The 27,206-nt window shown below is 43.2% G+C and overlaps 1 protein-coding gene across 2 annotated transcripts; it reads left to right on the top strand.

Annotated features, from left to right (window-relative positions):
- oafa (OAF homolog a (Drosophila)) lies at positions 1-27,181 on the top strand. Of its 2 annotated transcripts, none has more exons than XM_041877329.2 (4): positions 1-774; positions 23,937-24,071; positions 24,577-24,757; positions 26,292-27,181. In XM_041877329.2, the coding sequence occupies exons 1-4, from the start codon at positions 544-546 to the stop codon at positions 26,567-26,569; spliced, it is 825 nt and encodes a 274-aa protein (XP_041733263.1). In that variant the 5' UTR covers positions 1-543; the 3' UTR covers positions 26,570-27,181. The 2 variants fall into 2 exon arrangements, with proteins under 2 accessions (XP_041733263.1, XP_041733264.1); XM_041877330.2 differs by lacking the exon at positions 1-774 and adding an exon at positions 21,456-23,444.
- The last annotated feature ends 25 nt before the right edge of the window (positions 27,182-27,206 follow it).

Below are 27,206 nucleotides of genomic sequence, written 5' to 3'. Positions count from 1 at the left end.
TCGCTGAAAGTTTTGACGCTGTGCAAGTAGCCTACTCTGCGGTAGTTTGGATACGGAAGGAAGTGACGGGACTGAATGAGAAAAAAAGAAAAAATACTAGGATAAAAACAGAAAGCAGAATACGAAGTAACGTGCTGTGTTACGATCAAGAGAGAGTGTGGGATACTACATCGCGTATGATTCTGATGTGCATTGAAGTCGCGCTGGGCAAACTTTTTTAATGGATACAAAGTAGCTGTGAAATGAAAAGCCGAGATTGAGGTCTTAATCGAGGTGGGTTTACCTATTTTTTGGAGTCGCGTTAATGTTCGTACAAAATACATCAATCACTGCATGAATTCTAGCTTAAAGGTATGGAAGACGAACAATTGCTTGCATTTCGTTATTATTATTATTATTTTTTTTTACAAAGAATAGATAGCAAAGGGGCTATCTGTTGAAACTGAAATGCAACTAAATAATTAGCTGGTGATATTGAATAGAGACCGTTGGATTTCACCTGGACTTTTTTCCTCTGTCAAGTTCAGTTCTGCGTCTTTTGGAATGTTTGGGAGTTGTGTTCTACCGGTTTCAGCTCGGATAAATGCATTTCTCTGGGCACTAATATTTTTAACAACGTTAGGACTTTGTTCAGAGCTGAAGGTTCGTGTTCGTTTAGCTGATGGACAAATCACAGAGGAAGTTCTAGAAGCAGACAGTGAAAAAGACTCCATCACACTTGAATTCAAACAAGGAGATGGAACTCTCATAACATTTGTTGCTGACTTCAAACAGGTGAGTGGCTTCAAATGTGTTTTTCCCACACCTTCACTGTTTTGTGTAGGGTTTGGTTATTGCCCAATGACCACCTATGTTGCCAGGCTGATCAGAGGCAATGCAGATGTTGAATGCAGACTATAATACCTCCATGCAACCAATTTAGAAAACAGTATACCATAGCCTGACAGTGCTAGACTAGCCTGTGTCATTTCAGTGCTGATGAGTTGACTCCCTGGCTATGGGCCCTCCTCTCCTCATGCTGGTAAATTCCTCAGCATGCATGAGTGGATAATGTGAGGTGGCACAACACACTGATTATTGAATTAGGCTCTCACTTGTAAAGATCAGTTTAGGAATGCTATTCCTACTCTTCTGCAATAAAACTCATGTCTTTACTCTGAGCCTGCTCAGTCCTATCGACATAGACAGGCTTAGTCCGAGAGCAAGGGCATCTATCTACTCCAGTGGTTCACAAACATTGTTGTACCAGGGACCGGAAAGCTATGGTCCTTCTTTCTTGCAGGACCAGTTACATTAAACAAAGTGGCTACATTAAACAAAATAACTGACTAAGCCTAAACCAGTGTTGGCTAACCATAAGGGACCGGTCAGCAACATCTCAGGGACCAGTGCTGGTACATGGGCCAGAGATTGAGAACCACTGATCTAATCACTGGTTCAGTGTGTAAAGTGAACTAGCAAACAACATGCAGCCTGCTCCCCGAGTGCCTCTGGTCACTATACTCTCAGACACAGACCAAAGGCATGCGTCTGTGATTGTTGCAGTCCCACAGAAACTGACAGCCTGGCAAGAAGTGAAGGGGGAGATTTTCTAGGATTAAGTGGGCATAGCTGACCTTTTTGATCTGGGGTATGGTTCACAAACCAAATGGCTAATTTTGATGAAAAGAGAGGCGGGCACAACGCCAAATCAGTGATGACACATCTCTGAGCACATCACACCATGGTGATGAAGCCTGGTTCACAGCACATACAGTTGAGCTAAATTAGCTACAGGCACAGGGCTCTTTTTCCTCTTGGTTTCCTCTCTGTTTGATCAGTTCCACTCTGAGGCCTGCCTCTCCATTCCGTTTACATGTGGTTCTCATCTAACTCTCAATCTCAACGATTTACGGAAAGTTGGCTCAACTGTGACTTCAAGCTGCCATGTAGAATCTACTGCTCCGAGCCGCATGTGGAAAGGAAAGTGCTTAAACGGGATATCAAACAATGGGTAGCAGTAAACGGACAGAGTAGATGCAGTTGAAGTCGGAAGTTTACATACACCTTAGCCAAATACATTTAAACTCAGTTTTTCACAATTCCTGACATTTAATCCTAGTAAAAATTCCCTGTCTTAGGTCAGTTAGGATCACCACTTTATTTTAAGAATGTGAAATGTCAGAATAATAGTAGAGAATTATTTATTTCAGCTTTTATTTATTTCGTCACATTCCCAGTGGGTCAGAAGTTTACATACACTCAATTAGTATTTGGTAGCATTGCCTTTAAATTGTTTAACTTGGGTCAAACGTTTCGGGTAGCATTCCACAAGCTTCCCACAATAAGTTGGGTGAATTTTGACCCATTCCTCCTGACAGAGCTGGTGTAACTGAGTCAGGTTTGTAGGCCTCCTTGCTCGCACACACTTTTTCAGTTCTGCCCACAAATTTTCTATAGGATTGAGGTCAGGGCTTTGTGATGGCCACTCCAATACCTTGACTTTGTTGTCCTTAAGCCATTTTGCCACAACTTTGGAAGTATGCTTGGGGTCATTGTCCATTTGGAAGACCCATTTGCGACCAAGCTTTAACTTCCTGACTGATGTCTTGAGATGTTGCTTCAATATATCCACATAATTTTCCTTCCTCATGATGCCATCTATTTTGTGAAGTGCACCAGTCCCTCCTGCAGCAAAGCACCCCCACAGCATGATGCTGCCACCCCCGTGCTTCACGGTTGGGATGGTGTTCTTCGGCTTGCAAACGATGGTCATTATGGCCAAACAGTTCTATTTTTGTTTCATCAGACCAGAGGACATTTCTCCAAAAAGTACGATCTTTGTCCCCATGTGCAGTTGCAAACCGTAGTCTGGCTTTTTTATGGCGGTTTTGGAGCAGTGGCTTCTTCCTTTCTAAGCGGCCTTTCAGGTTATGTCGATATAGGACTCGTTTTACTGTGGATATGGATACTTTTGTACCTGTTTCTTCAGCATCTTCACAAGGTCCTTTGCTGTTGTTCTGGGATTGATTTGCACTTTTCGCACCAAAGTACGTTAATCTCTAGGAGACAGAACTCATCTCCTTCCTGAGCGGTATGACGGTTGCGTGGTCCCATGGTGTTTATACTTGCGTACTATTGTTTGTACAGATGAACGTGGTACCTTCAGGCGTTTGGAAATTGCTCCCAAGGATGAACCAGACTTGTGGAGTTCTACAATTCTTTTTCTGAGGTCTTGGCTGATTTATTTTTGAACAAGACATTTGTGGAGTGGTTGAAAAACAAGTTTTAATGACTCCAACCTAAGTGTATGTAAACTTCCGACTTCAACTGTATATGAATGGCTCTGTTGCTGTATAGAATGTGTTCACAGGACCAGCCAGCTAGGTGTGTAGCTGCTATTATTATCAGTCATAGCCTCGTGCCAAAATCCCCATGAGTTGGCATGGGTTGTGGGAACAGGAGTACTGTAATCTATGGGATCAGTACAACTATGAAAATCAGAATGAGTCATTCCATGATAAGAGGGGAGATGAACTGAACATTTACATGGACGTGTGGTGAAATGATATGGCTACCTAACAAACCACACCTCAATCTGCCTGTAATCCATGTCTTCTGATTGGCATATGTACGTATGGTCACTGTGGGGACGACGTCGTCAATGCACTTATTTATGAAACTGGTGATTGAGGTGGTATACTCCTCAATGCCATTGGATGAATCCCGGAACATGTTCCAGTTTGTGCTAGCAAAACAGTCCTGTAGCATCCGTGTATTCTGACCACTTCTGTATTGAGCGAGTCACTGGTACTTCCTGCTTTAGTTTTTGCTTGTAAGCAGGAATCAGGAGGGTATAATTATGGTCAGATATGCCAAATGGAGGGCGAAGTAGAGCTTTGTACGCGTCTCTGTCTATGGAGTATAGGTGGTCTAGAGTTTTTTTCCTCTAGTTGCACATGTGACATGCTGGTAGAAATGAGGTAAAACTGATTTAAGTTTGCCTGCATTAAAGTCCCCGGCCACTAGGAGCGCCGCTTCTGGATGAGCATTTTCTTGTTTGCTTATGGCGTTATACAGCTCGTTGAGTGCTGTCTTAGTGCCAGGGTCGGTTTGTGGTGGTAAATAGACGGCTACGAAAAATATAGATAGTGTGGTCTACAGCTTATCATGAGGTACTCTACCTCAGGTTTTAATGTCCCGTTGGTAGGATAGTCTCGAACAAAGCTCATCCAGTTTATTCTCCAGTGATTGCACGTTGGCCAATAGAACAGATGGTAGAGGGGGGTTACCCACTCGCCACAAATTCTCACAAGTCACCCTGATCTGCGCCCCATGTATTTCCTTATTTTCTTCACGCGAATGACGGGGATTTGGGCCTTGTCTGGGAGCAGCATTATATCCTTCGCGTCATACTCATTAAAGAAAAAATCTTCGTCCAGTTCGAGGTGAGTAATCGCTGTTCTGATATCCAGAAGTTATTTTCGGTCATAAGAGATGGTAGCATCAACATTATGTACAAAATAAGTTAAACAATTTCGCGTTTATCGTCGAAGGAATGAGCATTACACCGAGGCCTGTACTCTGGAGCGGGATCGATTTGGAGGTGGAGGGTCCGTCATGGTCTGAGGCGGTGTGTCACAGCATCATTGGACTGAGCTTGTTGTCATTGCAGGCAATCTCAACGCTGTGCGTTACAGGGAAGACATCCTCCTCCCTCATGTGGTACCCTTCCTGCAGGCTTATCCTGACATGACCCTCCAGCATGACAATGCCACCAGCCATACTGCTTGTTCTGTGCGTGATTTCCTGCAAGACAGGAATGTCAGTGTTTTGCCATGGCCAGCGAAGAGCCCGGATCTCAATCCCATTGAGCACGTCTGGGACCTGTTGGATCGGAGGGTGAGGGTGAGGGCTAGGGCAATTCCCCCCCAGAAATGTCCGGAAACTTGCAGGTTCCTTAGTGGAAGAGCGGGGTAACATCTCACAGCAAGAACTGGCAAATTTGGTGCAGTCCATGAGGAAGAGATGCACTGCAGTACTTAATGCAGCTGGTGGCCACACCAGATACTGATTGTTACTTTTGATTTTGACCCCCCCTTTGTTCAGGGACACATTATTCAATTTCTGTTAGTCACATGTCTGTGGAACTTGTTCAGTTTATGTCTCAGTTGTTGAGTCTTGTTATGTTCATACAAATATTTATGTTAAGTGTGCTGAAAATAAACGTAGTTGACAGTGAGAGGACGTTTCTTTTTTTGCTGAGTTTCTTTTTAAGTTTCTAGTCTAAGACTACCTAATGTGAAAACAAGTGTAACATTACCTTGAATGAAAAGGGAAACCTCCCCAGTTTCACTTCAGGGCACAACCTGTCTCCCACCCCATGACACTGGTGGAATATAATAGAGTATCAGTCCTTCCTTTGGAAGACTATCAACTGGGAATGTCTCTAATTTTTTAGGAGAAATGTCTGGGATTGGTCACGATGATGCAGGCCGGGCCTGCACACACTCATCAGTGAGAGAATGTTCTGTCCCAACAGCTTGAATGTGAACCCCAAAACTAGCTTGCCTGTGTCTCAAATGGCACCCTATTCCATATACACTGAGTATACCAAACATTAGGATCACCTTCCTATAATTGAGTTGCACCCCTCCTTTGCCCTCATAACCACTTTAATTTGTTGGGGCATGAACTCTACAAGGTGTCAATCATTCCACAGGGATGATGGCCCATGTTGACTCCATTGCTTCTCACAGTTGTGTCAAGATGGCTGGATGTCCTTTGGGTGGTGGACCATTCTTGATACACGAGAAACTGTTGAGCGTGAAAAACCCAGCAGTGTTGCAGTTCTTGACACAAACCGGTGCGCCTGGCACCTACTACCATACCCCGTTCAAATGTACTTACAGCTTTTGTCTTTCCCATTCACCCTCTGAATGGCACACGTACACAATCCATGTCTCAAGGCTTAAAAATCCTTCTTTGACCTGTCACCACCTCTTCATCTATACTGATTTGAAGTGGATTTAACAAGTGACATCAATAAGGGATCATAGCTTTCACCTGGTCAGTCTGTCAAGCAAAGAGCAGGTGTTCTTAATGTTTTGTATACTCAGTTTATCTAGTAAAGACATCAAGAGACTACAAAAATACTATGTACACACTATTTATAATACATATTCTTACAGTACAGTTAAATAAGAGCTTTAGAAAGATGAGCGGTGCTGTGATACAAGGTGTTTTTTTTTTTTAAAGCTAATCTTTGCTTTTTGCCTGAGTAACCTCTGGTGGCAGAGCATTCCATGATGACATCGCTCTATAGATAACTGAGCGACGCATTAAATCTGTTTTTGGTTTGGGTACCGTGAAGAAAGCCATTGTGGCGTGTCTGGTGGGGTATGTATGTCTGTTTTTGAAGTGTATGCAAATAGATTACACAAGTGGTATTTTCAACACAAATGTTTCTTAGACGAAGAGAAGTTGTCAATTTCTCCTCAACCCTCAATGACTATCATGTTGATGTTTTAGGTCTAAGAGCATGCTTTGAATCCAATACAATGCTTTTGGTTTTAGATGTATTTTATTGTTAATTACCCATTCTGACACTGACTAACTCCTTGCGAAGAGTCTCAGCAATCTCACTGGCTGTAGGTGCTGATGGGTAGAGTGTAATCATCAGCATACATAGTCATTTTAGCCTCTTGTAAGGCAAGTGGCAAATCATTTGTAAAAATAGAGAAGAGAAGGCAACTACAAAGGTTGGCTGCATTTGCATGAGTGGGGTGTGTGTGAGAGTGTGAGTAAGACAGAGGGTGTGGGAGGGAGAGTGTGTAGGCCTATGTGTGTAAAGTTATCTGAACAGTACAGATGGCTACACTGGCCGTGTCCGAATACCCATGCTACATACTGTACTTAAAGATGCACTATGCAGAAATCACTCCGCCATGTCCTGGTTGCGAAAACAGTTCGCCTAATTTCAGTTTGTGACAAAACAAACAAGCATAGTTAGGCTGGACACATTAATTTTCGAACAACGTTTTTTTCTGATAAAAACGAGTTAATTGCATCCGCTGTATAGCCTAGTTTCATAATATTACCATATGTCCCAGCTGCTTCGCAATGGCGCCGGAGGGGATGGCTGCTGTTTTATGGGCTCTGAACCAACCGTGCTATTTTTTTGTTTTTTTCGCATTGTTTGTAACTTATTTTGTACATAATGTTGCTGCTACCGTCTCTTATGACCGAAAAGAGCTTCTGGATATCAGAACAGCGATTACTCACCTTGAACTGGACTAATCATTTTTCTTTGAGTCGGAGAGGGATTCACTCCAGACACCCGACAGGGCCCTCATCCCCGTCATTCGCAGTAGAGAGAGATGGAGATATCGCAGAAGGAGATCGGGGTGCCTGGTAAGGAGCCGGCGACGAGTGGCTAATCACTTGATAATAAAGTGGACGAACTACAAGCACGTATATCCTACCAACGGGACATTAAAAACTGTAAAATCGTATGTTTCACAGAGTCGTGGCTGAACGACGACATGAATAACATACAGCTTGCGGGTTATACACTGTATCGGCAGATAGAACAGCAGCCTCTGGTAAGACAAGGGGTGGCGGTTTATATATATTTGTAAACAACCACTGGTGCACGGTATCTAAGGAAGTCTCGAGGTTTTGCTCGCGTGAGGTAGAGTATCTCATGATAACCTGTAGACCACACTATCTACCAAGATAATTTTCATCTGTATTCTTCGTAGCTGTCTATTTACCACCACAAACCAATGCTGGCATTAAGATTGCACTGAATGAGCTGTATAAGGCCATAAGTCAACAAGAAAACGCTCATCCAGAGGCAGCGCTCCTAGTGGCTGGGGACTTTAATGCAGGGAAACTTAAATCCGTTCTACCTAATTTCTACCAGCATGTTAAATGTGCAACCAGAGGAAAAAAAACTCTAGACCACCTTTACTCCACACACAGAGACGCGAACAAAGCTCTCCCTCGCCCTCCATTTGGCAAATCTGACCATAACTCTATCCTCCTGATTCCTGCTTATAAGCAAAAACTAAAGCAGGAAGCACCCCTTTGCTGCTATAACAGACTCCACTCTTCTGGGAAGGCTTTCCAATTAGATGTTGGAACATTGCTGCGGGGACTTGCTTCCATTTAGCCACGAGCATTAGTGAGGTCGGGCACTGATGTTGGGCGATTAGGCCTGGCTCGCAGTCGACGTTCGATGGGGTTGAGGTCAGGGCTCTGTGCAGGCCAGTCAAGTTCTCTCACACCGATCTCGACAGACCATTTCTGTATGGACTTTGCTTTGTGCACGGGGGCATTGTGAGGCTGAAACAGGAAAGGGTCTTCCCCAAACTGTTGCCACTAAGTTGGAAGCACAGAATCGTCTAGAATGTCATTGTATGCTGTAGTGTTAAGATTTCCCTTCACTGGAGCTAAGGGGCCTAGCCCGAACCATGAAAAACAGCCCCTGACCATTATTCCTCCTCCACCAAACTTTAAAGTTGGCACTATGCATTCGGGCAGGTAGTGTTCTCCTGGCGTCCGCCAAACCCAGATTCGTCTGTCGGACTGCCAGATAGTGAAGCGTGATTCATCACTCCAGAGAACACGTTTCCACTGCTCCAGAGTCCAATGGCGGCAAGCTTTAATCCAATTCAGCCAATGCTTGGCATTTCGTATGGTGATCTTCGTCTTGTGTGCTGCTGCTCAGCTATGGAAACCCATTTCACAACGAACATTTTATTGTGCTGACGTTGCTTCCAGAGGCAGTTTGGAACTCGGTAGTGAGTGTTGCAACCGAGGACAGACTATTGTTATGCGCTTCAACACTCTGTGGTCCCGTTCTGTGAGCTTGTGTGGCCTACCACTTCACAGCTGAGCCGTTGTTGCTCTTAGACATTTCCACTTCACAATAACAGCACTTGCAGTTTAACAGGCCATTCTAGTGCCAATGTTTGTCTATGGAGATTGCATGGCTGTGTGCTCGACTGTGTACACCTGTCAGCAACAGGTGTGGCTGAAATAGGGGTGTCCACATACTTTTGTGTATACAGTTGAAGTCGGAAGTTTACATACACTTAGCTTGGAGTCATTAAAACTTATTTTTCAACCACTCCACACATTTCTTGTTCACAAACTATAGTTTTGGCAAGTCGGTTAGGACATATACTTTGTGCATGACACAAGTAATTTTTCCAACAATTGTTTACAGACGGATTATTTCACTTATAATTCACTATCACAATTCCAGTGGGTCAGAAGTTTACATACACTAAGTTGACTGCCTTTAAACAGCTTGGAAAATTCCAGAAAATGATGTCAGGGCTTTAGAAGCTTCTGATAGGCTAATTGACATCATTTGAGTCAATTGGAGGTGTACCTGTGGCTGTATTTCAAGGCCTACCTTCAAAACTCTGTGCCTCTTTGCTTGACATCATTGGAAAATCCAAATAAATCAGCCAAGACCTCAGAAAAAATTGTAGACCTCCACAAGTCTGGTTCATCCTTGGGAGCAATTTCCAAACGCCTGAAGGTACCACGTTCATCTGTACAAACAATAGTATGCAAGTATAAACACCATGGGACCACGCAGCCGTCATACTGCTCAGGAAAGAGATGCGTTCTGTCTCCTAGAGATGAACATAATTTGGTGCGAATGCACATGAATCCCAGAACAACCGCAAAGGACCTTGTGAAGATACGGGAGGAAACAGGTACAAAAGTATCTATATCCACAGTAAAACGAGTCCTATATCGACATAACCTGAAAGGCCGCTCAGCAAGGAAGAAGCCACCGCTCCAAAACAGCCATAAAAAAGCCAGACTACGGTTTGCAACTGTACATGGGGACAAAGATTGTACTTTTTGGAGAAATGTCCTCTGGTTTGATGAAACGAAAATAGAACTGTTTGGCCATAATGACCATCTTTATGTTTGGAGGAAAAAGGGGGTGCTTGCAAGCCGAAGAACACCATCCCAACCGTGAAGCACGTGGGTGGCAGCATCATGCTGTGGGGGTGCTTTGCTGCGGGAGGGACTAGTGCACTTCACAAAATAGATGGCATCATGAGGAAGGAAAATTATGTGGATATATTGAAGCAACATCTCAAGACATCAGCCAGGAAGTTAAAGCTTGGTCGCAAATGGGTCTTCCAAATGGACAATGACCCCAAGCATACTTCCAAAGTTGTGGCAAAATGGCTTAAGGACAACAATGTCAAGGTATTGGAGTAGCCATCACAAAGCCCTGACCTCAATCCTATAGAACATTTGTTGGCAGAACTGAAAAAGCGTGTGCGAGCAAGGAGGCCTACAAACCTGACTCAGTTACACCAGCTCTGTCAAGAAGAATGGGCCAGAATTCACCCAACTTATTGTGGGAAGCTTGTGGAAGGCTACCCGAAACGTTTGACCCAAGTTAAACAATTTAAAGGCAATGCTACCAAATACTATTTGAGTGTATCAACTTCTGACCCACTGGAAATGTGATGAAAGAAATTAAAGCTAAAATAAATCATTCTCTCTTCTATTATTCTGTCATTTCACATTCTTAAAATAAAGTGGTGATCCTAACTGACAGGTAATTTTTACTAGGATTAAATGTCAGGAATTGTGAAAAACTGAGTTTAAATGTACAGTCGTGGTCAAAAGTTTTGAGAATGTCTGCTGGCAATTTGCATATACTCCAGAATGTTATGAAGAGTGATCAGATGAATTGCAAAGTCCCTCTGTGCCATGAAAATGAACTTAATCCCCCAAAAACATTTCCACTGCATTTCAGCCTTGCCACAAAAGGACCAGCTGCCATCATGTCAGTGATTCTCTCGTTAACACAGGTGAGAGTGTTGACGAGGACAAGGCTGGAGATCACTCTGTCATGCTGATTGAGTTAGAATAACAGACTGGAAGCTTTAAAAGGAGGGTGGTGCTTGAAATCATTGTTCTTCCTCTGTTAACCATGGTTACCTGCAAAGAAACACGTGCCATCATTGCTTTGCACAAAAAGGGCTTCACAGGCAAGGATATTGCTGCTAGTAAGACCATGTATCGGATCATCAAGAACTTCAAGGAGAGAGGTTCAATTATTGTGAAGAAGGCTTCAGGGCGCCCAAGAAAGTCTAGCAAGCGCCAGGACCGTCTCCTAAAGTTGATTCAGCTGCGGGATCGGGGCACCACCAGTGCAGAGTTTGCTCAGGAATGGTAGCAGGCAGGTGTGAGTGCATTTGTATGCACAGTGAGGCGAATACTTTTGGAGGATGGCCTGGTGTCAAGAAGGGCAGCGAGGAAGCCACTTCTCTCCAGGAAAAACATCAGGGACAGACTGATATTCTGCAAAAGGTACAGGGATTGGACTGCTGAGGACTGGGGTAAAGTCATTTTCTCTGATGAATCCCCTTTCCGATTTGTTTGGGGCATCCGGAAAAAAGCTTCTCCGGAGAAGACAAGGGGAGCGCTACCATCAGTCCTGTGTCATGTCAACAGTAAAGCATCCTGAGACCATTCATGTGTGGGGTTGCTTCTCAGCCAAGGGAGTGGGCTCACTCACAATTTTGCCTAAGAACACAGCCATGAATAAAGAATGGTACGAGCACATCCTCTGAGAGCAACTTCTCCCAACCATACAAGAACAGTTTGGTGACAAACAATGCCTTTTCCAGCATGATGGAGCACCTTGCCATAAGGCAAAAGTAATAAATAAGTGGCTCGGGGAACAAAACATCAACATTTTGGGTCCATGGCCAGGAAACTCCCCAGACCTTAATCCCATTGAGAACTTGTAGTCGATCCTCAAGAGGCGGGTGGACAAACAAAAAACCCACAAATTCTGACAAACTCCAAGCATTGATTATGCAAGAATGGGCTGCCATCAGTCAGGATGTGGCCCAGAAGTTAATTGACAGCATGCGAGGGCAGATTGCAGTGGTCTTGAAAAAGAAGGTTCAACACTGCAAATATTGACTCTTTGCATAAACTTAATGTAATTGTCAATAAAAGCTTTGACACTTATGGAATGCTTGTAATTATACTTCAGTATACCGTAGTAACATCTGACAAAAATATCTAAAAACACTGAAGCAACAAAGTTTGTGAAGACCAATACGTGTCATTCTCAAAACTTTTGACCACGACTGTATTTGGCTAAGGTGTAACTTCCGACGTCAACTGTATATAGTGTACTTGTTTAGGAATGAATCAACTATTTTCAGTGTGTCAGGCATCATCACTCACACATTCAGTGCATGTTCTGTCCTTAAACCAAGGGTTGAAATGTCATACTAACACACTTAAATACACTGTGGAGTGTTTTGTTATATATATTTTGTGCTTTTTTGCCGGTAAATATTGACTTAATATCCAGCACTTTCTCAAGGACATTGGATGTGTATGTTCTACACATTCTCTCTGCCCTGATATCACCCCTATGTGTGACCGATACTATAATTGCAGCTTCACACACACACACACACACACACACACACACACACACACACACACACACACACACTGGCTGAGATGAGATGAGCAACAGATGTTTGGAATCTACCTGACACCCTATCACTCTAAATTTACTGGCCCTCACTATTAACAATGCCACGGTTGTGTGAACGAGCACATTGGCTCTCTCTTAAATCTTCCTTTTATCTGTGTTCTAAATGTATTGTGTTTCACGACTCACTAAGCCCTCAGGCTGTCTTATATCTAGATTTTCTCTCTTCAAAGAAAGGGCATTTATGAATACGCCCAAACAGTAAGCAACTCTTGGAATGAATTGATTGATTCTACCACACACCCACTTGTTTGTAAAGAGCAGCGAGTACAGCGGTTGGCCTTTATGAGCTGACTCCCATTGGGCTATATCTCTGACCTGTTTGGCAACTGCCCATTCCTTTTGATCATTTCACAGCCATCGCATATCTCCCAGTAACCTTAGGCAAGTAGTTGGAAACTTGAACAAGAACTTGGAATCCGTTGCAGCGCAATTACCATCGCGCCATTGTTTCCGACTTTTCATTATTATCTGGGTGGCGTACACGTTATCTCTGGTTGCTCATTTTGTGGGAATTCTGGGAAATGTCTTTCAGCATTTCCTCGTAAATATGAAGTGATGCAATGCATCAGTTGAAGTCGACTCATTTACCAGATCTTATGCTTGACTTGTATTCTTTTTAACTGCCTCGCCTTCAGGATCCTACCTGAGGCCATCCCAATTGTCACTTGCACAAACTTGTCAGCCTTTTTTAATGGGCAAGCAGCGTCCCCTTTTCCAGGAAATGTGGTTATAGGAATGGATGCCATACTGGTTACAACTCTTGGACCACGGGGGCCATCCAGTGAATGCACCCACTGCAGTTGTGTAAGGTCCCACTACTGCACTGAGTCATGTGGGTAGGATGCGTACTCAATCTCCCACCATGTATTGATCCCTATGTGCTCCACAGATAACAAATGGGTAGTTGCGCAATACAGCGACGTGAGCAATACACAGGAACTGCATGGCATTTCCTCAGAATATCTTTGGAGTTTAGCAGACCGTCAGCATGCACACAAAGGGAGGTATAGAGGAAGAATGGTGTCTAGTTTGTCTTTCTCTTAAGACAAGCGGCTTAAGGATGGTAGCCTTGTTGTTTTGGTGTGAAAAATAATTTAGGCTGCATTGTTTTTTAGTTGTTCACTCTAGGCCAAGTTTGCTGTTTTGGTGATATAGCCTGCTGTTTTCAGATCCATTTGTGCTGTAGCCAACTCACTCCTGTGGTTGTTGGCTACACATCACAAACAGAGCTAGCAGCAGGTTAGTTTGAAGAGCCTTTCTCCCATGCTCATTGGCTGCTCTCGCTGAGGACTGCCTCCTGGCCTCTGGTCCACTAGCTGATGTCTTTATTCTGCTCCGAGTCACCAGGCAGAACACTGCTAATAATAAAAAGGTCTCTTGTCGTTCCCACAATTGTAGACAAGCAGGAGAGGAAAAGGGCAGACAGTAACACTGAATACCTTTGAACTTTTCAGAATCAAATGCTCCACATCACAGGACCTTTTATTATTTTAAGACAACATTTTATTAAAGAAAAAGACAATGGATATGGTTTCTGCTTGTTTTGGCCTGGCCCATCTGTACTCCTGTGTGGATTTTTTTGGGACTGCAGCTCAACAAGGAAGGCAAGCCACCTTGTAAAATCAACACTAAGAGATACTTTCTATCAAATATGGCCAATTTTCAGTGTCAATTTTAAAATGTCAAAGGGGCCTGAACTCAGTGTGTTTTTAAACTTAAAAAAAAAAAAAAATCGATAAGACCTATTTTGATGGTGTAATTGTTCAACTTTTATGCGTCTTCCTTTCAAGGGATAACCAACTCAATCTCAAAATGAAGTTCGCTATGTTTATATTCAGGATCTTGTTGAGCTACCAGTCCTGTGAGGTTACCTTGGGTTGTCACTGTTGTGGCCTCCCAAACATGATCCCTTCGTGATTGAGCTACAAAACTTTGACGGTCAATAACAAAATTCATGTTACCATTTCTTCGGGTCATAAAAAGATCATTCTTACAGCTTGTCTTATCTGCGTTGCACCATTTACAGTGTTAGCTTTGGCATAAGGGAAGGAATACATGGGTGGGTAGAACAATTACTCATATCCTTAAGAAGAACTGTAATGACTCAATATTGCTCAACATCCACCAAACAACACATTTTAAGGAAATGTAAGCAACTAAAAATATGGTTCAAACTTGACATAAAAGCATTGGAAAAATATACATTTCTATGACATTATGGAAATGATCAGATAAGTATTTGCTCAATGCCTGAGCGATTGGGATTCGGAAGAGGTTGCTCTAGATCTTGATGTCCACTGCCTGTTGCAGGATATGAAGTCTGTGGGACTAAGGTTGGGGTTGGAGCTGTATGGGACTCCAGCTATAGTAGGACATCACTTATCAATCTACTGATATTGATCTGAATTGCATGTGAATAAACCGGCATGTTTTTCTGCTAGTTTGGAGAAACTGGCCTTTTCAAATACTTGTAATAATGTTGAAAAATACTATTGTGAATTGCTATTTCATTTGAATGATCTAAACCTACATTTTATGGCTATGTATGGTTAGATTGTGAATATGAATATACATACCATCTTTACATTTGAGTGTGTATTTTGTCAATGCCTTTAGGCATGTTCTCATTCTCGCCTACATAGCCATTTAATTAAAGCCTACCTTTTTATTGTCTGTTGAAATACCCACTAGGACACCTTTCAGCAGCAGTAGCCCTCAGTGTTTTCATTGTCCCTTCACTCCAGGCAGCATTTGCTAATTCTCTTGATAAAACAGCCAGGTGTGACCGGCCCCCAAATCTGACTTCACATTCCTTCTCTTAGTGCTCCGTAATTAGTCTCAACAAGCATTTCTCAGTCAAGCGCCTTTTCTTCCTCTCTTTTGTTTGTTTGTCTTTCTTCCGAGCAGGAGGTACTTAATCCTCCTTGTATACCTGTGCCTTTTCACCCAGGTCCCTGAGACACCAATGCAAATATCTTTACCATCACAAAAACAAGTGGTAATCCCTTATGTTGCTCTCAGACGGTGCTAGTTTGCTTTTCGAGAAGTTTGTTTGCACTGCATTTGCCTGTCTCTTGCTGAGTTTGCGCTTAAATCGACTGCCCTATGTGTGCTCGATGTAGTAAAAACTTTGGATTGGATTAGTAACATCTTAAGTGTTTGACATTTTTCCATCTTTGGTGTAATGTAATCATTTTTGTGATGAACAGTATACCTGCATTTTGGCAGTTTGAGTAGTTGGTAAGAAAAAGCCCACCATTGGCTTTCTCACAGCTTTATGCGAAGACTTATTTCATCCACTACCACTCACTGGGTAAACCACTGATCCCAAATGTCAATCTGTGACTGCTGGGCCTCTCCAAACAGCAGCCTTATCAAGCAGACAGGGTCTTAGAGGGGATTGGAAAACAGGAAGCGACGGGAACTCTGGGGACGGCCTTTGGCACAACTTTACTGGCGTCGAAAAGTTCAGTGGCTGCCATTAACCCCGCTAGCAGTCATAGTGACCAGTCTGATTTTCAATGGTTCGTTCAACGTTACGGCTCTACAGAAGTTACTACTCTCTTTCTCACAGCCATGAACAGCATATTCTCTCTGAAGGTGTCTGGGTAGCATGGCTACAGCGTAGTTACAGAGATTGTTCACTGTAAATAGGACCTTTGAGTGCATGAAAAGGCTTTTGTGTACCTCCTTAAATAAGCTACCCACAAAAAGTAACCACCCAATGAAATGGGCCCAAACCCTCTCCTATGTTAGATCATACGTTGAGCCTGCAAGTTAAGTTGTGTGGGTACACTAGCTTTTGGCTTTTCGCCCCAATGCAGATAGTCAGTTTGGATACAAACCACCATCTTTGGCGTACTTAGTTGGTGTAGCCTATTTATCAGTGCACTGACATTTTAAAATGTTAGATAACAAATGGGCTGGACTCTTAGTAAATGAAAAGGTCAATTTTATGAAATGTCAAATGAGAAGCCATGTCTCTTAATTTTGGATGTCAATGCAACACACTAATTTTGTCAGGGATGTTTCTGAATGTTGGGTAAAAAACATTCTATATAATTATGTGGCCATATATTTCTGCTTTTAGCAGATGGGCTTATTTTATCATAACTACATCAAACAGTTGTTTGAAATTTTAACATGCGCTTGGAGCATGTAATTTTAAAGCGCAAATCTGTAGGTCAAATATTAACAAGCGGTCACTGTTTTGGTAAAAAGCTGAGGGATGTAAATGTAACCAGTCTCAAATGCATAGACGGAGCTATGGATGCAAGGATAGACCATCCATGATATCAATCATTTAAAGGGTTTACAAATATTTGAGTCAATCAATCTTATATTTTGGCCTCTGATGGGGTACCACAGTTGAACCAAGCTTGAGGCATAAGTTACAGTGGGGAAAAAAAGTATTTAGTCAGCCACCAATTGTGCAAGTTCTCCCACTTAAAAAGATGAGAGAGGCCTGTAATTTTCATCATAGGTACACGTCAACTATGACAGACAAAATGAGAAAAAAAAATCCAGAAAATCACATTGTAGGATATTTAATGAATTTATTTGCAAATTATGGTGGAAAATAAGTATTTGGTCAATAACAAAAGTTTCTCAATACTTTGTTATATACCCTTTGTTGGCAATGACACAGGTCAAACGTTTTCTGTAAGTCTTCACAAGGTTTTCACACACTGTTGCTGGTATTTTGGCCCATTCCTCCATGCAGATCTCCTCTAGAGCAGTGATGTTTTGGGGCTGTCGCTGGGCAACACAGACTTTCAACTCCCTCCAAAGATTTTCTATGGGGTTGAGATCTGGAGACTGGCTAGGCCACTCCAGGACCTTGAAATGCTTCTTACGAAGCCACTCCTTCGTTGCCCGGGCGGTGTGTTTGGGATCATTGTCATGCTGAAAGACCCAGCCACGTTTCATCTTCAATGCCCTTGCTGATGGAAGGAGGGTTTCACTCAAAATCTCACGATACATGGCCCCATTCATTCTTTCCTTTACACGGATCAGTCGTCCTGGTCCCTTTGCAGAAAAACAGCCCCAAAGCATGATGTTTCCAACCCCATGCTTCACAGTAGGTATGGTGTTCTTTGGATGCAACTCAGCATTCTTTGTCCTCCAAACATGACGAGTTGAGTTTTTACCAAAAAGTTATATTTTGGTTTCATCTGACCATATGACATTCTCCCAATCCTCTTCTGGATCATCCAAATGCACTTCAGACGGGCCTGGACATGTACTGGCTTAAGCAGGGGGGACACGTCTTGCACTGCAGGATTTGAGTCCCTGGCGGCGTAGTGTGTTACTGATGGTAGGCTTTGTTACTTTGGTCCCAGCTCTCTGCAGGTCATTCACTAGGTCCCCCCGTGTGGTTCTGGGATTTTTGCTCACCGTTCTTGTGATCATTTTGACCCCACGGGGTGAGATCTTGCGTGGAGCCCCAGATCGAGGGAGATTATCAGTGGTCTTGTATGTCTTCCATTTCCTAATAATTGCTCCCACAGTTGATTTCTTCAAACCAAGCTGCTTACCTATTGCAGATTCAGTCTTCCCAGCCTGGTGCAGGTCTACAATTTTGTTTTTGGTGTCCTTTGACAGCTCTTTGGTCTTGGCCATTGTGAAGTTTGGAGTGTGACTGTTTGAGGTTGTGGACAGGTGTATTTTATACTGATAACAAGTTCAAACAGGTGCCATTAATACAGGTAACGAGTGGAGGACAGAGGAGCCTCTGAAAGAAGAAGTTACAGGTCTGTGAGAGCCAGAAATCTTGCTTGTTTGTAGGTGACCAAATACTTATTTTCCATCATTATTTGCAAATATATTCATTAAAAATACTACAATGGGATTTTCTGGATTTTTTTTCCTCAATTTGTCTGTCATAGTTGACGTGTACCTATGATGAAAATTACAGGCCTCTCTCATCTTTTTAAGTGGGAGAACTTGCACAATTGGTGGCTGACTAAATACTTTTTTTCCCCACTGTATATATTTCAATAATCAATGGGTATAAATCATTAATTCAAAAGTCCCAAAATGGATGTACACTATATATACAAACGTATGTGGACACCCCTTCAAATATTTAAGCCACACCCGTTGCTGACAGGTGTATCAAATCAGTAATTTTCAACATGGCACCGTCATAGGATGCCACCTTTCCAACAAGTCAGTTCGTCAAACTTCTGCCCTGCTAGAGCTGCCTCGGTCAACTGGAAGCGCTGTTATTGTGAAGTGGAAACGTCTAGGAGCAACAACTGCTCAGTCGCGAAGTGGTAGGCCACACAAGCTCACAGAATGGGACCGCTGAAGCGCGTAGCATGTAAAAATTGTCTGTCCTCGGTTCCAACACTCACTAAAGAGTTCCAAACTGCCTCTTAAAGCAATGTCAGCACAATAACTGTTTGTCGGGAGCTTCATGAAATGGGTTTCCATGGCCGAGCAGCCACACACAAGCCTAAGATCACAATGCCAAGTGTCGGCTGGAGTGGTGTAAAGATTGCCACCATTGGACTCTGGAGCAGTGGAAACGTGTTCTCTGGAGTGACGAATCACGCTTCACAATCTGGCAGTCCGACGGATGAATCTGGGTTTGGCGGATGCCAGGAGAATGCTACCTGGCCGAATGCATAGTGCCAACTGTAAAATTTGGTGGAGGAGGAATAATGGTCTGGTGCTGTTTTTCATGGTTCGGGCTAGGCCCCTTAGTTCCAGTGACGATATATCTTAACGCTACAGCATAGAATGACATTCTAGATGATTCTGTGCTTCCAACTTTGTGGCAACAGTTTGGGGAAGACCCTTTCCTGTTTCAGCATGACAATGCCCCCGTGCACAAAGCGAGGTCCATACAGAAATGGTTTGTCGATCGTGTGGAAGAATCTTGACTGGCCTGCACAGAGCCCTGACCTCAACCCCATCGAACACCTTTGGGATGAATTGGAACTCCGACTGCGAGCCAGGCCTAATCTCCCAATATCAGATCCCGACCTCACTAATGCTCTTGTGGCTGACTGGAAGCAAGTCCCTTCAGATTCTCCTAAGTAGTGTGTATTACACACTTCATTTTAGGGACATATTTAAACCTGGAAATGCTTGAATAAAAATGACATAAGATTGTAACAACTACTGTACAGCTTGTCACATGTGTCAACGAGTTGAGTTATCTTTGTCCTTTTAAGTGTCAATCTTTTAGGTTGGCAGTTGTGGATACGACCAGTGCCAGTCTCTGATGTGCAAGGTGGGTGGGCCAACAGGAAGGGTAACATACACTCCTCGCACCATTAGCATCCCTGACTGCGTCCCAAATGGCACCCTATTCCCTAGTGCCCTGTGGTCCCTGGTCAAAAGTAGTGCACTATATAGGGAATAGGGTGCCATTTGGGACATACAGTTGAAGTCTGACGTTTACATACACCTTAGCCAAATACATTTAAACTCAGTTTTTCACAATTCCTGACCATTTAATCCTATTAAAAATTCCCTGTCTTAGGTCAGTTAGGATCACCACTTTATTTTAAGAATGTGAAATGTCAGAATAATGATTTATTTAAGCTAATTTATTTCATCACATTCCCAGTGGGTCAGAAGTTTACATTCACTCAATTAGTATTTGGTAGCATTGCCTTTAAATTGTTTAACTTGGGTCAAACGTTTCGGGTAGTCTTCCACAAGCTTCCCACAATAAGTTGGGTGAATTTTGGCCCATTCCGCCTGACAGAGTCAGGTTTGTAGGCCTCCTTGCTCGCACACGCTTTTTCAGTTCTGACCACAAATGTTCTATAGGATTGAGGTCAGGGCTTTGTGATGGCCACTCCAATACCTTGCCTTTGTGGCTTGGAAGTATGCTTGGGGTCGTTGTCCATTTGGAAGACCCATTTGCGACCAAGCTTTAACTTCCTGACTGATGTCTTGAGATGTTGCTTCAATATATCCACATAATTTTCCTTCCTCATGATGCCATCTATTTTGTGAAGTGCACCAGTCCCTCCTGCAGCAAAGCACCCCCACAGCATGATGCTGCCACCCCCGTGCTTCACGGTTGGGATGGTGTTCTTTGGCTTGCAAGCCGCCCCGTTTTTCCTCCAAACATAACGATGGTCATTATGGCCAAACAGTTCTATTTTTGTTTCATCAGACCAGAGGACATTTCTCCAAAAAGTACGATCTTTGTCCCCATGTGCAGTTGCAAACCGTAGTCTGGCTTTTTTATGGCGGTTTTGGAGCAGTGGCTTCTTCCTTTCTGAGCGGCCTTTCAGGTTATGTCGATATAGGACTCGTTTTACTGTGGATATAGATACTTTTGTACCTGTTTCCTCCAGCATCTTCACAAGGTCCTTTGCTGTTGTTCTGGGATTGATTTGCACTTTTCGCACCAAAGTACGTTCATCTCTAGGAGAAAGAACGCGTCTCCTTCCTGAGCGGTATGACGGCTGCGTGGTCCCATGGTGTTTATACTTGCGTACTATTGTTTGTACAGATGAACGTGGTACCTTCAGGCGTTTGGAAATTGCTCCCAAGGATGAACCAGACTTGTGGAGGTCTACAATTTTTTTTCTGATGTCTTGGCTGATTTCTTTTGATTTTCCCATGATGTTAAGCAAAGAGGCACTGAGTTTGAAGGTAGGCCTTGAAATACATCCACAGGTACACCTCAAATTGACTCAAATTATGTCAATTAGCCTATGAGAAGCTTCTAAAGCCATGACATAATTTTCTGGAATTTTCCAAGCTGTTTAAAGGCACAGTCAACTTAGTGTATGTAAACTTCTGACCCACTGGAATTGTGATACAGTGAATTATAAGTGAAAATAATCTGTAAACAATTGTTGGAAAAATTACTTGTGTCATGCACTAACCGACTTGCCAAAACTATAGTTTGTTAACAAGAAATATGTGGAGTGGTTGAGTTTTAATGACTCCAACCTAAGTGTATGTAAACTTCCGACTTCAACTGTAGCTAATCTATCGATTAGCTCTTTGTCTTTTGCGGATCTGAAGAATCTTGATAACTATATCAGACTAGTGGTGGAGCTTCCATCATATTGCTTCCACCTTCCAGATGCACTAACATCAGAGGGTTAGGGTCAGAGGGAAGTGGTAGGGAGTGAATTGGGACTGACTATCTATTCACATAGATCTGAGGTGGCCAGTAGCTTGTACTCAGTCACCATCTGCTGCTAAATACTTTTGCTTTTGGCCACAAAGCATTTGCATAATGCACTGATTTAAAAAATAATGACCAACTCACTTGGCAGATTTCTAAGTAGGATCTATCTTTTGATCTCTTAGGCTTTAATACTCCCTCGCATGGTGCCTTTCTCTTGACATGTCTTATTTACAGTCTGTCATTATTTGAGCAGGTGTACCACTTTTCTTGGCATTTTCTGACACCACCCACCATTGGTTGCACATTTTATCTCACTTTTATCCTGTAACCTAATGTCTTTCTTTTCTCGAGCACACAGTGTTGCTGTGGTACTTGGGCCTGGGAAGCTGCCAACCTAGTGTGACTTGGCATAGAGCTTCTGTTGCAGCCAGAAGTTAGGACTACTCCAAACAAACAAAGCATGATCCTACTCGTGCTGTTGTATTTATAGAACAGAGGGTTTCATCTTATTTGTTTTCATAAATGATACCCATTTACCGGGTTAGTGAAACTGCCCTAGAAATACCATACATCAAATGTTTTTTGCACTTATTTTAAAACGTGTTTTTCTTCTTGTACAAAAAATAAACACTTTTTGAAATTCACACATAGTTTAGAGAAGGATGTTATAGACGTCACCCAGTCGTAACACCTAGCATGATGAACGCTGGGGTTGGAGAAGCCTTGTCTTCCCCTTCTGCTGCTCTCTGCCGGGGCTTTGCCCCTCTGAAGGTGGCTGAGGTGGGAGGTGGTTTCAGAGGAAAGGAGCAGTGCTGCTAGAACTTTCCTGAAATTACCCTGAGTGTGCCTGGAGCAGTCCCCGTCCCCCCAACCCCCTCTCCCTATCTGACAGGAATGCCCCCCACACCACACACACAGCTCTCATCTTCCCACCCAGTGCCGCTGTGCCATTTGTCTACTGACTGGGAGGTCCTATACTGCCACTACTTCTTCACGTCTAGGGGGAAAATATAACAGCTACCTCCCCTTCTGTGTTTTCTTATATTCTCGTTCACTTCTTATGCCATGATTCCGTCATGTCTGGCTCCGGTTATACTTCAATTATGTGCTTTGCTATTCCAACACACAGATCAGTTAAGCAGTCACTGACTTTATTATAACAGTGGAGGAATGTCCAAGTCATTATCAGCTGCTTGTTTGTCTCAGGTTGAGATAGATAATATATGCCATATAGCAGAGGCTTTTATCCAAAGCAACTAACAGTAGTGTGTGCATACACTTTCGTATGGGGGGGTCCCAGCGGGACTCAAACCCATGATCCTGACGTTGCATGCGACGTTCTCTACCAACTACCAGATTTCCCATACAAGGCAGTGAATGAATGACAAGTATCTCTGGAGACCAGATAGATGTGTTGTTCTAAAGTACCGTTTCCCAAATGAGTGTGACGAAAGCGCTTGTGAGGGCAAACAAAACGGGGGTTGGAGGGGGCTGTAGATCTAGTTTGTTTATCTGAGTTGTCCAAGAGTTCCTCCTTATTTCCCGGGAGTAAAAGCCTTAAAGCTGGTTCTCCTCTGCGGGCTGTCTGCTTGGGATGTGTATGTGTGTGTGAAAAGCTGAGAAGGAGTGCGAGAAGAGCCAAGAGGATGTCAGGGAAGGGAGAGCTGATGAATGGGGAGACAGGTCTGTGGCTTTGCTGTCCTCGGCTGGAGCTTCTCTTTATGGCCTTGGGGCCGCAGCCAGATCTCTCGTTTGGTTGCCAACAGCAACAAAGTCGTGGTAAAACCTTCCTTCCAACATCTTCATTTTTCTGCTTTGTCAACATGAAAAGTGTAATGAGATGATTCCTCTTTTGAAGTTATGGGTGTTGATTTAGTTTAAGAACTATTTGGGCACCGATTTGACTGTGCAAATAAGCAGTGCTAGTGAAAGGAGACTGTAAATGTTCTAATTTCTTTCAAAATCTCTCATTTTAATGTGGGTTTAGTGTGTAACAGTGCAGATGCAGAATGAAGGATTCAGTTGCTTAACTTGCATTCCAACCTTCTTTCAAACCTACTATACTGGTCCAAAACAGTATGGCACCCCCTAGCAAAACGTTTTAAAAACATTACAATCGTTATTTCTTATTGGACAAGTCCAGGTTGTCCCTCGCTGTTTCAATCGTTTTTATTTTATACTTTTTTTTTATTTGGTACATAATGAACACGTCCCAGAGCCTATGCAGTTGCAGTCATGCTGCCTCACAATCTCTCCTTCCCTCTCCTTCAGGATGTGAAGATCTTCCGGGCGCTCATCCTTGGGGAGCTGGAAAGGGGTCAGAGCCAATACCAGGCCCTGTGCTTCATCTCGCGCCTCAACCACAACGAGTTCATCCCCAGCGAGTCCATGGCCCGACTCAGACAGGTATGTGTGTCACGGACCGGGGTTCTAACCCGGGTCTCAGGTGCTTCAAGACTGTTAGTCGTTGAGTTAAAGCCAAGGCATTAGCTTAGGGAGCTAACGGAAGTATTCAGGTCTCCGGCAAGTTTAGTCATCACATGAGAGTGGTTCCAAACCTCCTCCACTACATATGCACTAGTAGTACAGGGAAATTCACTTACTGAGTTGCCCTGTTTGAATATGTTGAAAATGTATCCTTTCTTTCTTCCTTTCCTTCAGGTAATCACTGATCTAACACAACATGATACTTGCTAGCAAGAAGTTCCTATGTAGTTCCACTATGTAGCTTCCACCTATTCCTGCTGTGTCAGATCAGTGATAACTCCAAAGGAAGTGTACAGGGAATAACAAGTAATGAATAATAAGGCCAGTGAGTGTCCTTGCTGGGAGTGGGGGAAGTGAATGAGCATGATCCCATTTGATAAAGTGACCTTGGCAACATGACTGACTTTGTCCTGCGGTCCACCAGAAAAACCCTCACGCCATCCGCGCAGCGGAGGAGAGGCGGGGCCTGGACCAGTTGACCATGAACGTGGCGGTGAACCTGAGCCGGGCGTGGCAGCTCAGCAGCCACATCCACAACATGTGCAGTGAGGCCCGGGACGCCATCTACACCCGGGAGAGGGATGTCAAACATTGGCTGGAGAGAGGTCAATAGAATGAATATGTGGGCACAGCGTGTCACAGATAATGTCGTCCCAAAGGGCATGAATACAAATGGAAAAAGAGAAGCTGGGAGGCAAAAATTAAAGGTGATCTGCAGTGGTCCAAAGTACTTAAGTAAAAATATTTTAAGGTACTCTTAAGTCGTTTTTTGAGGTATCTGTACTTTACTATTTATATTTTTGACAACATTTACTTTTACTTCACTACATTCCTGAAGAAAATAATTTACTTTTTACTCCATAAATGTTCCCTAAGACCCAAAATTACTCGTGACATTTTGAATGCTTAGCAGGACAGGAAAAGTGTCAATTTTACGTACTTACCAAGAGAACATCACTGGTAATCCCTACTGCCTCTGATCTGGCGGACTCACTAAACACAAATGCTTCATTTGTCAATTATGTTGGAGTGTTGGAGTGTGCCCCTGGATATCCGTAAAAAAAAATTTAAAACAAGAAAATGGTGCAGGCTGGTATGCTTAATATAAGGATTTTGAAATGATTTATACGTAGGTATATTTAAAACCAAATACTTTTAGACTTTTACTCAAGTAGTATTTTACTTGAGTCATTTTCTATTAAGGCATATTTACTTTTACTCAAGTATGACAATTGGGGACTTTTTACACCACTGGTGATCTGTATCTTTCACAGTCAATGTTTTGGCCTAGTGGTCTTTCTCAAGACATGATGCACATTTGTCCACCATTGTGTGGACGTGGAATAAAAGATACAGATCACCTTTCATTTTTGTCCTCCCAGCTTCTCTTTTTCATGTGGATAGGTCAGCTCTCGCTCTCTCGCTCTCTGTCTCTCTCTCTCTCTCTCTCATATGATTGGCTGGAATAAAAGCCAGCACACACTATGGCCTCCAGAAACGGAGTTTCCCACCCTTGGTCTAGACCTTAATCACATACTCCCTCAAATGTAAATTAATCCAATGCATTTTAGCTCTATATGTACACTACCATACCAAACTAGCCCAGTTCTACTTCAATAACACTATTAGTCTTTGACAAAGTAAACAAAGATTATGCAATCTACTGTAAAGTCAAACACTCTCTCCCTGAAAGAGTCTGTTTTGCTCCTAAAGCTCTCTTTCTCTGTATGAATGTATACTTGGCTCAACTTTAGGCAATCACGTTTCGTGATTGTTGATAGTTGTTTCGCGAGAACTATTTTGCTGATTGAAAAGAGCCCTGTGTCTTTAGTTTAGTTTATATTAAGTCCACAGTGTCTAGGTATAGCTAATGTACAGTACTGTATACAATGTAGCCTGATGGTCATAGTACAGTGCATGGTGAACCATCTGTGAGTGAATAGAGATAGCAGCACTCTTTTGCAGGACAAAGTTCCTTATTGCTAGACTGGTCCCAGATCTGTTTGTGCCATCTTGCCATTCTATGCCATCTATGGCCATTGTCACAGTGGGAGTTGTCAAGACAGCACAAACCGATCTGGGACCAGGCTACCTTATTAGAGCATTGACTCACAAATATGTTGTTTGCTGCACCTGTAGGAGTGGAGGGCTCCATGTTTGAGATCCTGCCCCAGTCGGTGGACGTGGTCCCGGTCCTGCTGTCGTGCCGCTCTACGAGAGACCTGTGGCAGGCCTGCTCCTGCAGCTACAGCCTGCGTCTGGAGTGGTACCCCTGCCTGCTCAAGTACTGCCGCAACCGCGACACCACGGGCAAAGGCAGCCCCTACAAGTGTGGCATCAAAAGCTGCAGCAAAGGCTACCACTTCACCTACTATGTCCCCCACAAACAGCTCTGTCTCTGGGATGAGGAGACTTAGCAGCACACCACCCAGTTCATCCCAAAGCCATTGGGCTGCATCCTGTAGTGAGATGATAGTAGTTTGATGCCTTACTTGGGACAGTTTAGGTTGAAATTGAGACCAAAACCTTTTTTTGCAACAGGAGCTATACCCTCTCAATGACTCCTTTGACATGTCCATAGGGGACATTTCCTATAGTTGGGATATGATGCCTCCGACGTGTCCAGGTACCTGCTGTGTGACATTAAATTACTCTCGCACATTTGTGCCAATGTTTGGAAAACGTCTCAATATGGCCCAGCTAATAGAAAATGACTTCAAGAACCTGCTCTCATAAGGACACGTTTATGCATACGGCTGGACAGTTCAGCTACTTTTCTACATTTCTTGCCCCGTGGGATGACTGGTGAAGGAACAACGTTCCCATTATGTTGTCACAGGAAACCGTGGGATGCGGGATCGGAACGGTCAGTTAGACAATGACTTATGACATCAATAACAACACAGCTTTAGCCAGCTCTCTTCCTGGTCGATGGCAACTTGGGTTGCACTCGACAATGTTTCTCTGATGCTGGCATTATTTATTTGGTTGCAAGGTGAAATTATTAAAGATTCTTATGTATAAAATGACTAATCTTTAAAGTTCTTATCTTCA

Source organism: Coregonus clupeaformis, chromosome 6 (genome assembly GCF_020615455.1).
Source record: "Coregonus clupeaformis isolate EN_2021a chromosome 6, ASM2061545v1, whole genome shotgun sequence".
Taxonomy (NCBI): Eukaryota; Metazoa; Chordata; class Actinopteri; order Salmoniformes; family Salmonidae; genus Coregonus; species Coregonus clupeaformis.
Note: the sequence above shows the minus strand (reverse complement) of the source record. Positions and strands in the feature narration are given on the sequence as shown.

What these genes read in the sequence shown, in the direction of transcription:
- oafa (XM_041877329.2), top strand. Translation starts at nt 544, where the DNA reads ATGTTTGGGAGTTGTGTTCTACCGGTTTCAGCTCGGATAAATGCATTT. An exon ending in TTGTTGCTGACTTCAAACAG is followed by an intron (nt 775 to 23,936) that starts GTGAGTGGCTTC and finishes CCTCTCCTTCAG; the next exon opens with GATGTGAAGATCTTCCGGGC. An exon ending in CAAACATTGGCTGGAGAGAG is followed by an intron (nt 24,758 to 26,291) that starts GTCAATAGAATG and finishes CTGCACCTGTAG; the next exon opens with GAGTGGAGGGCTCCATGTTT.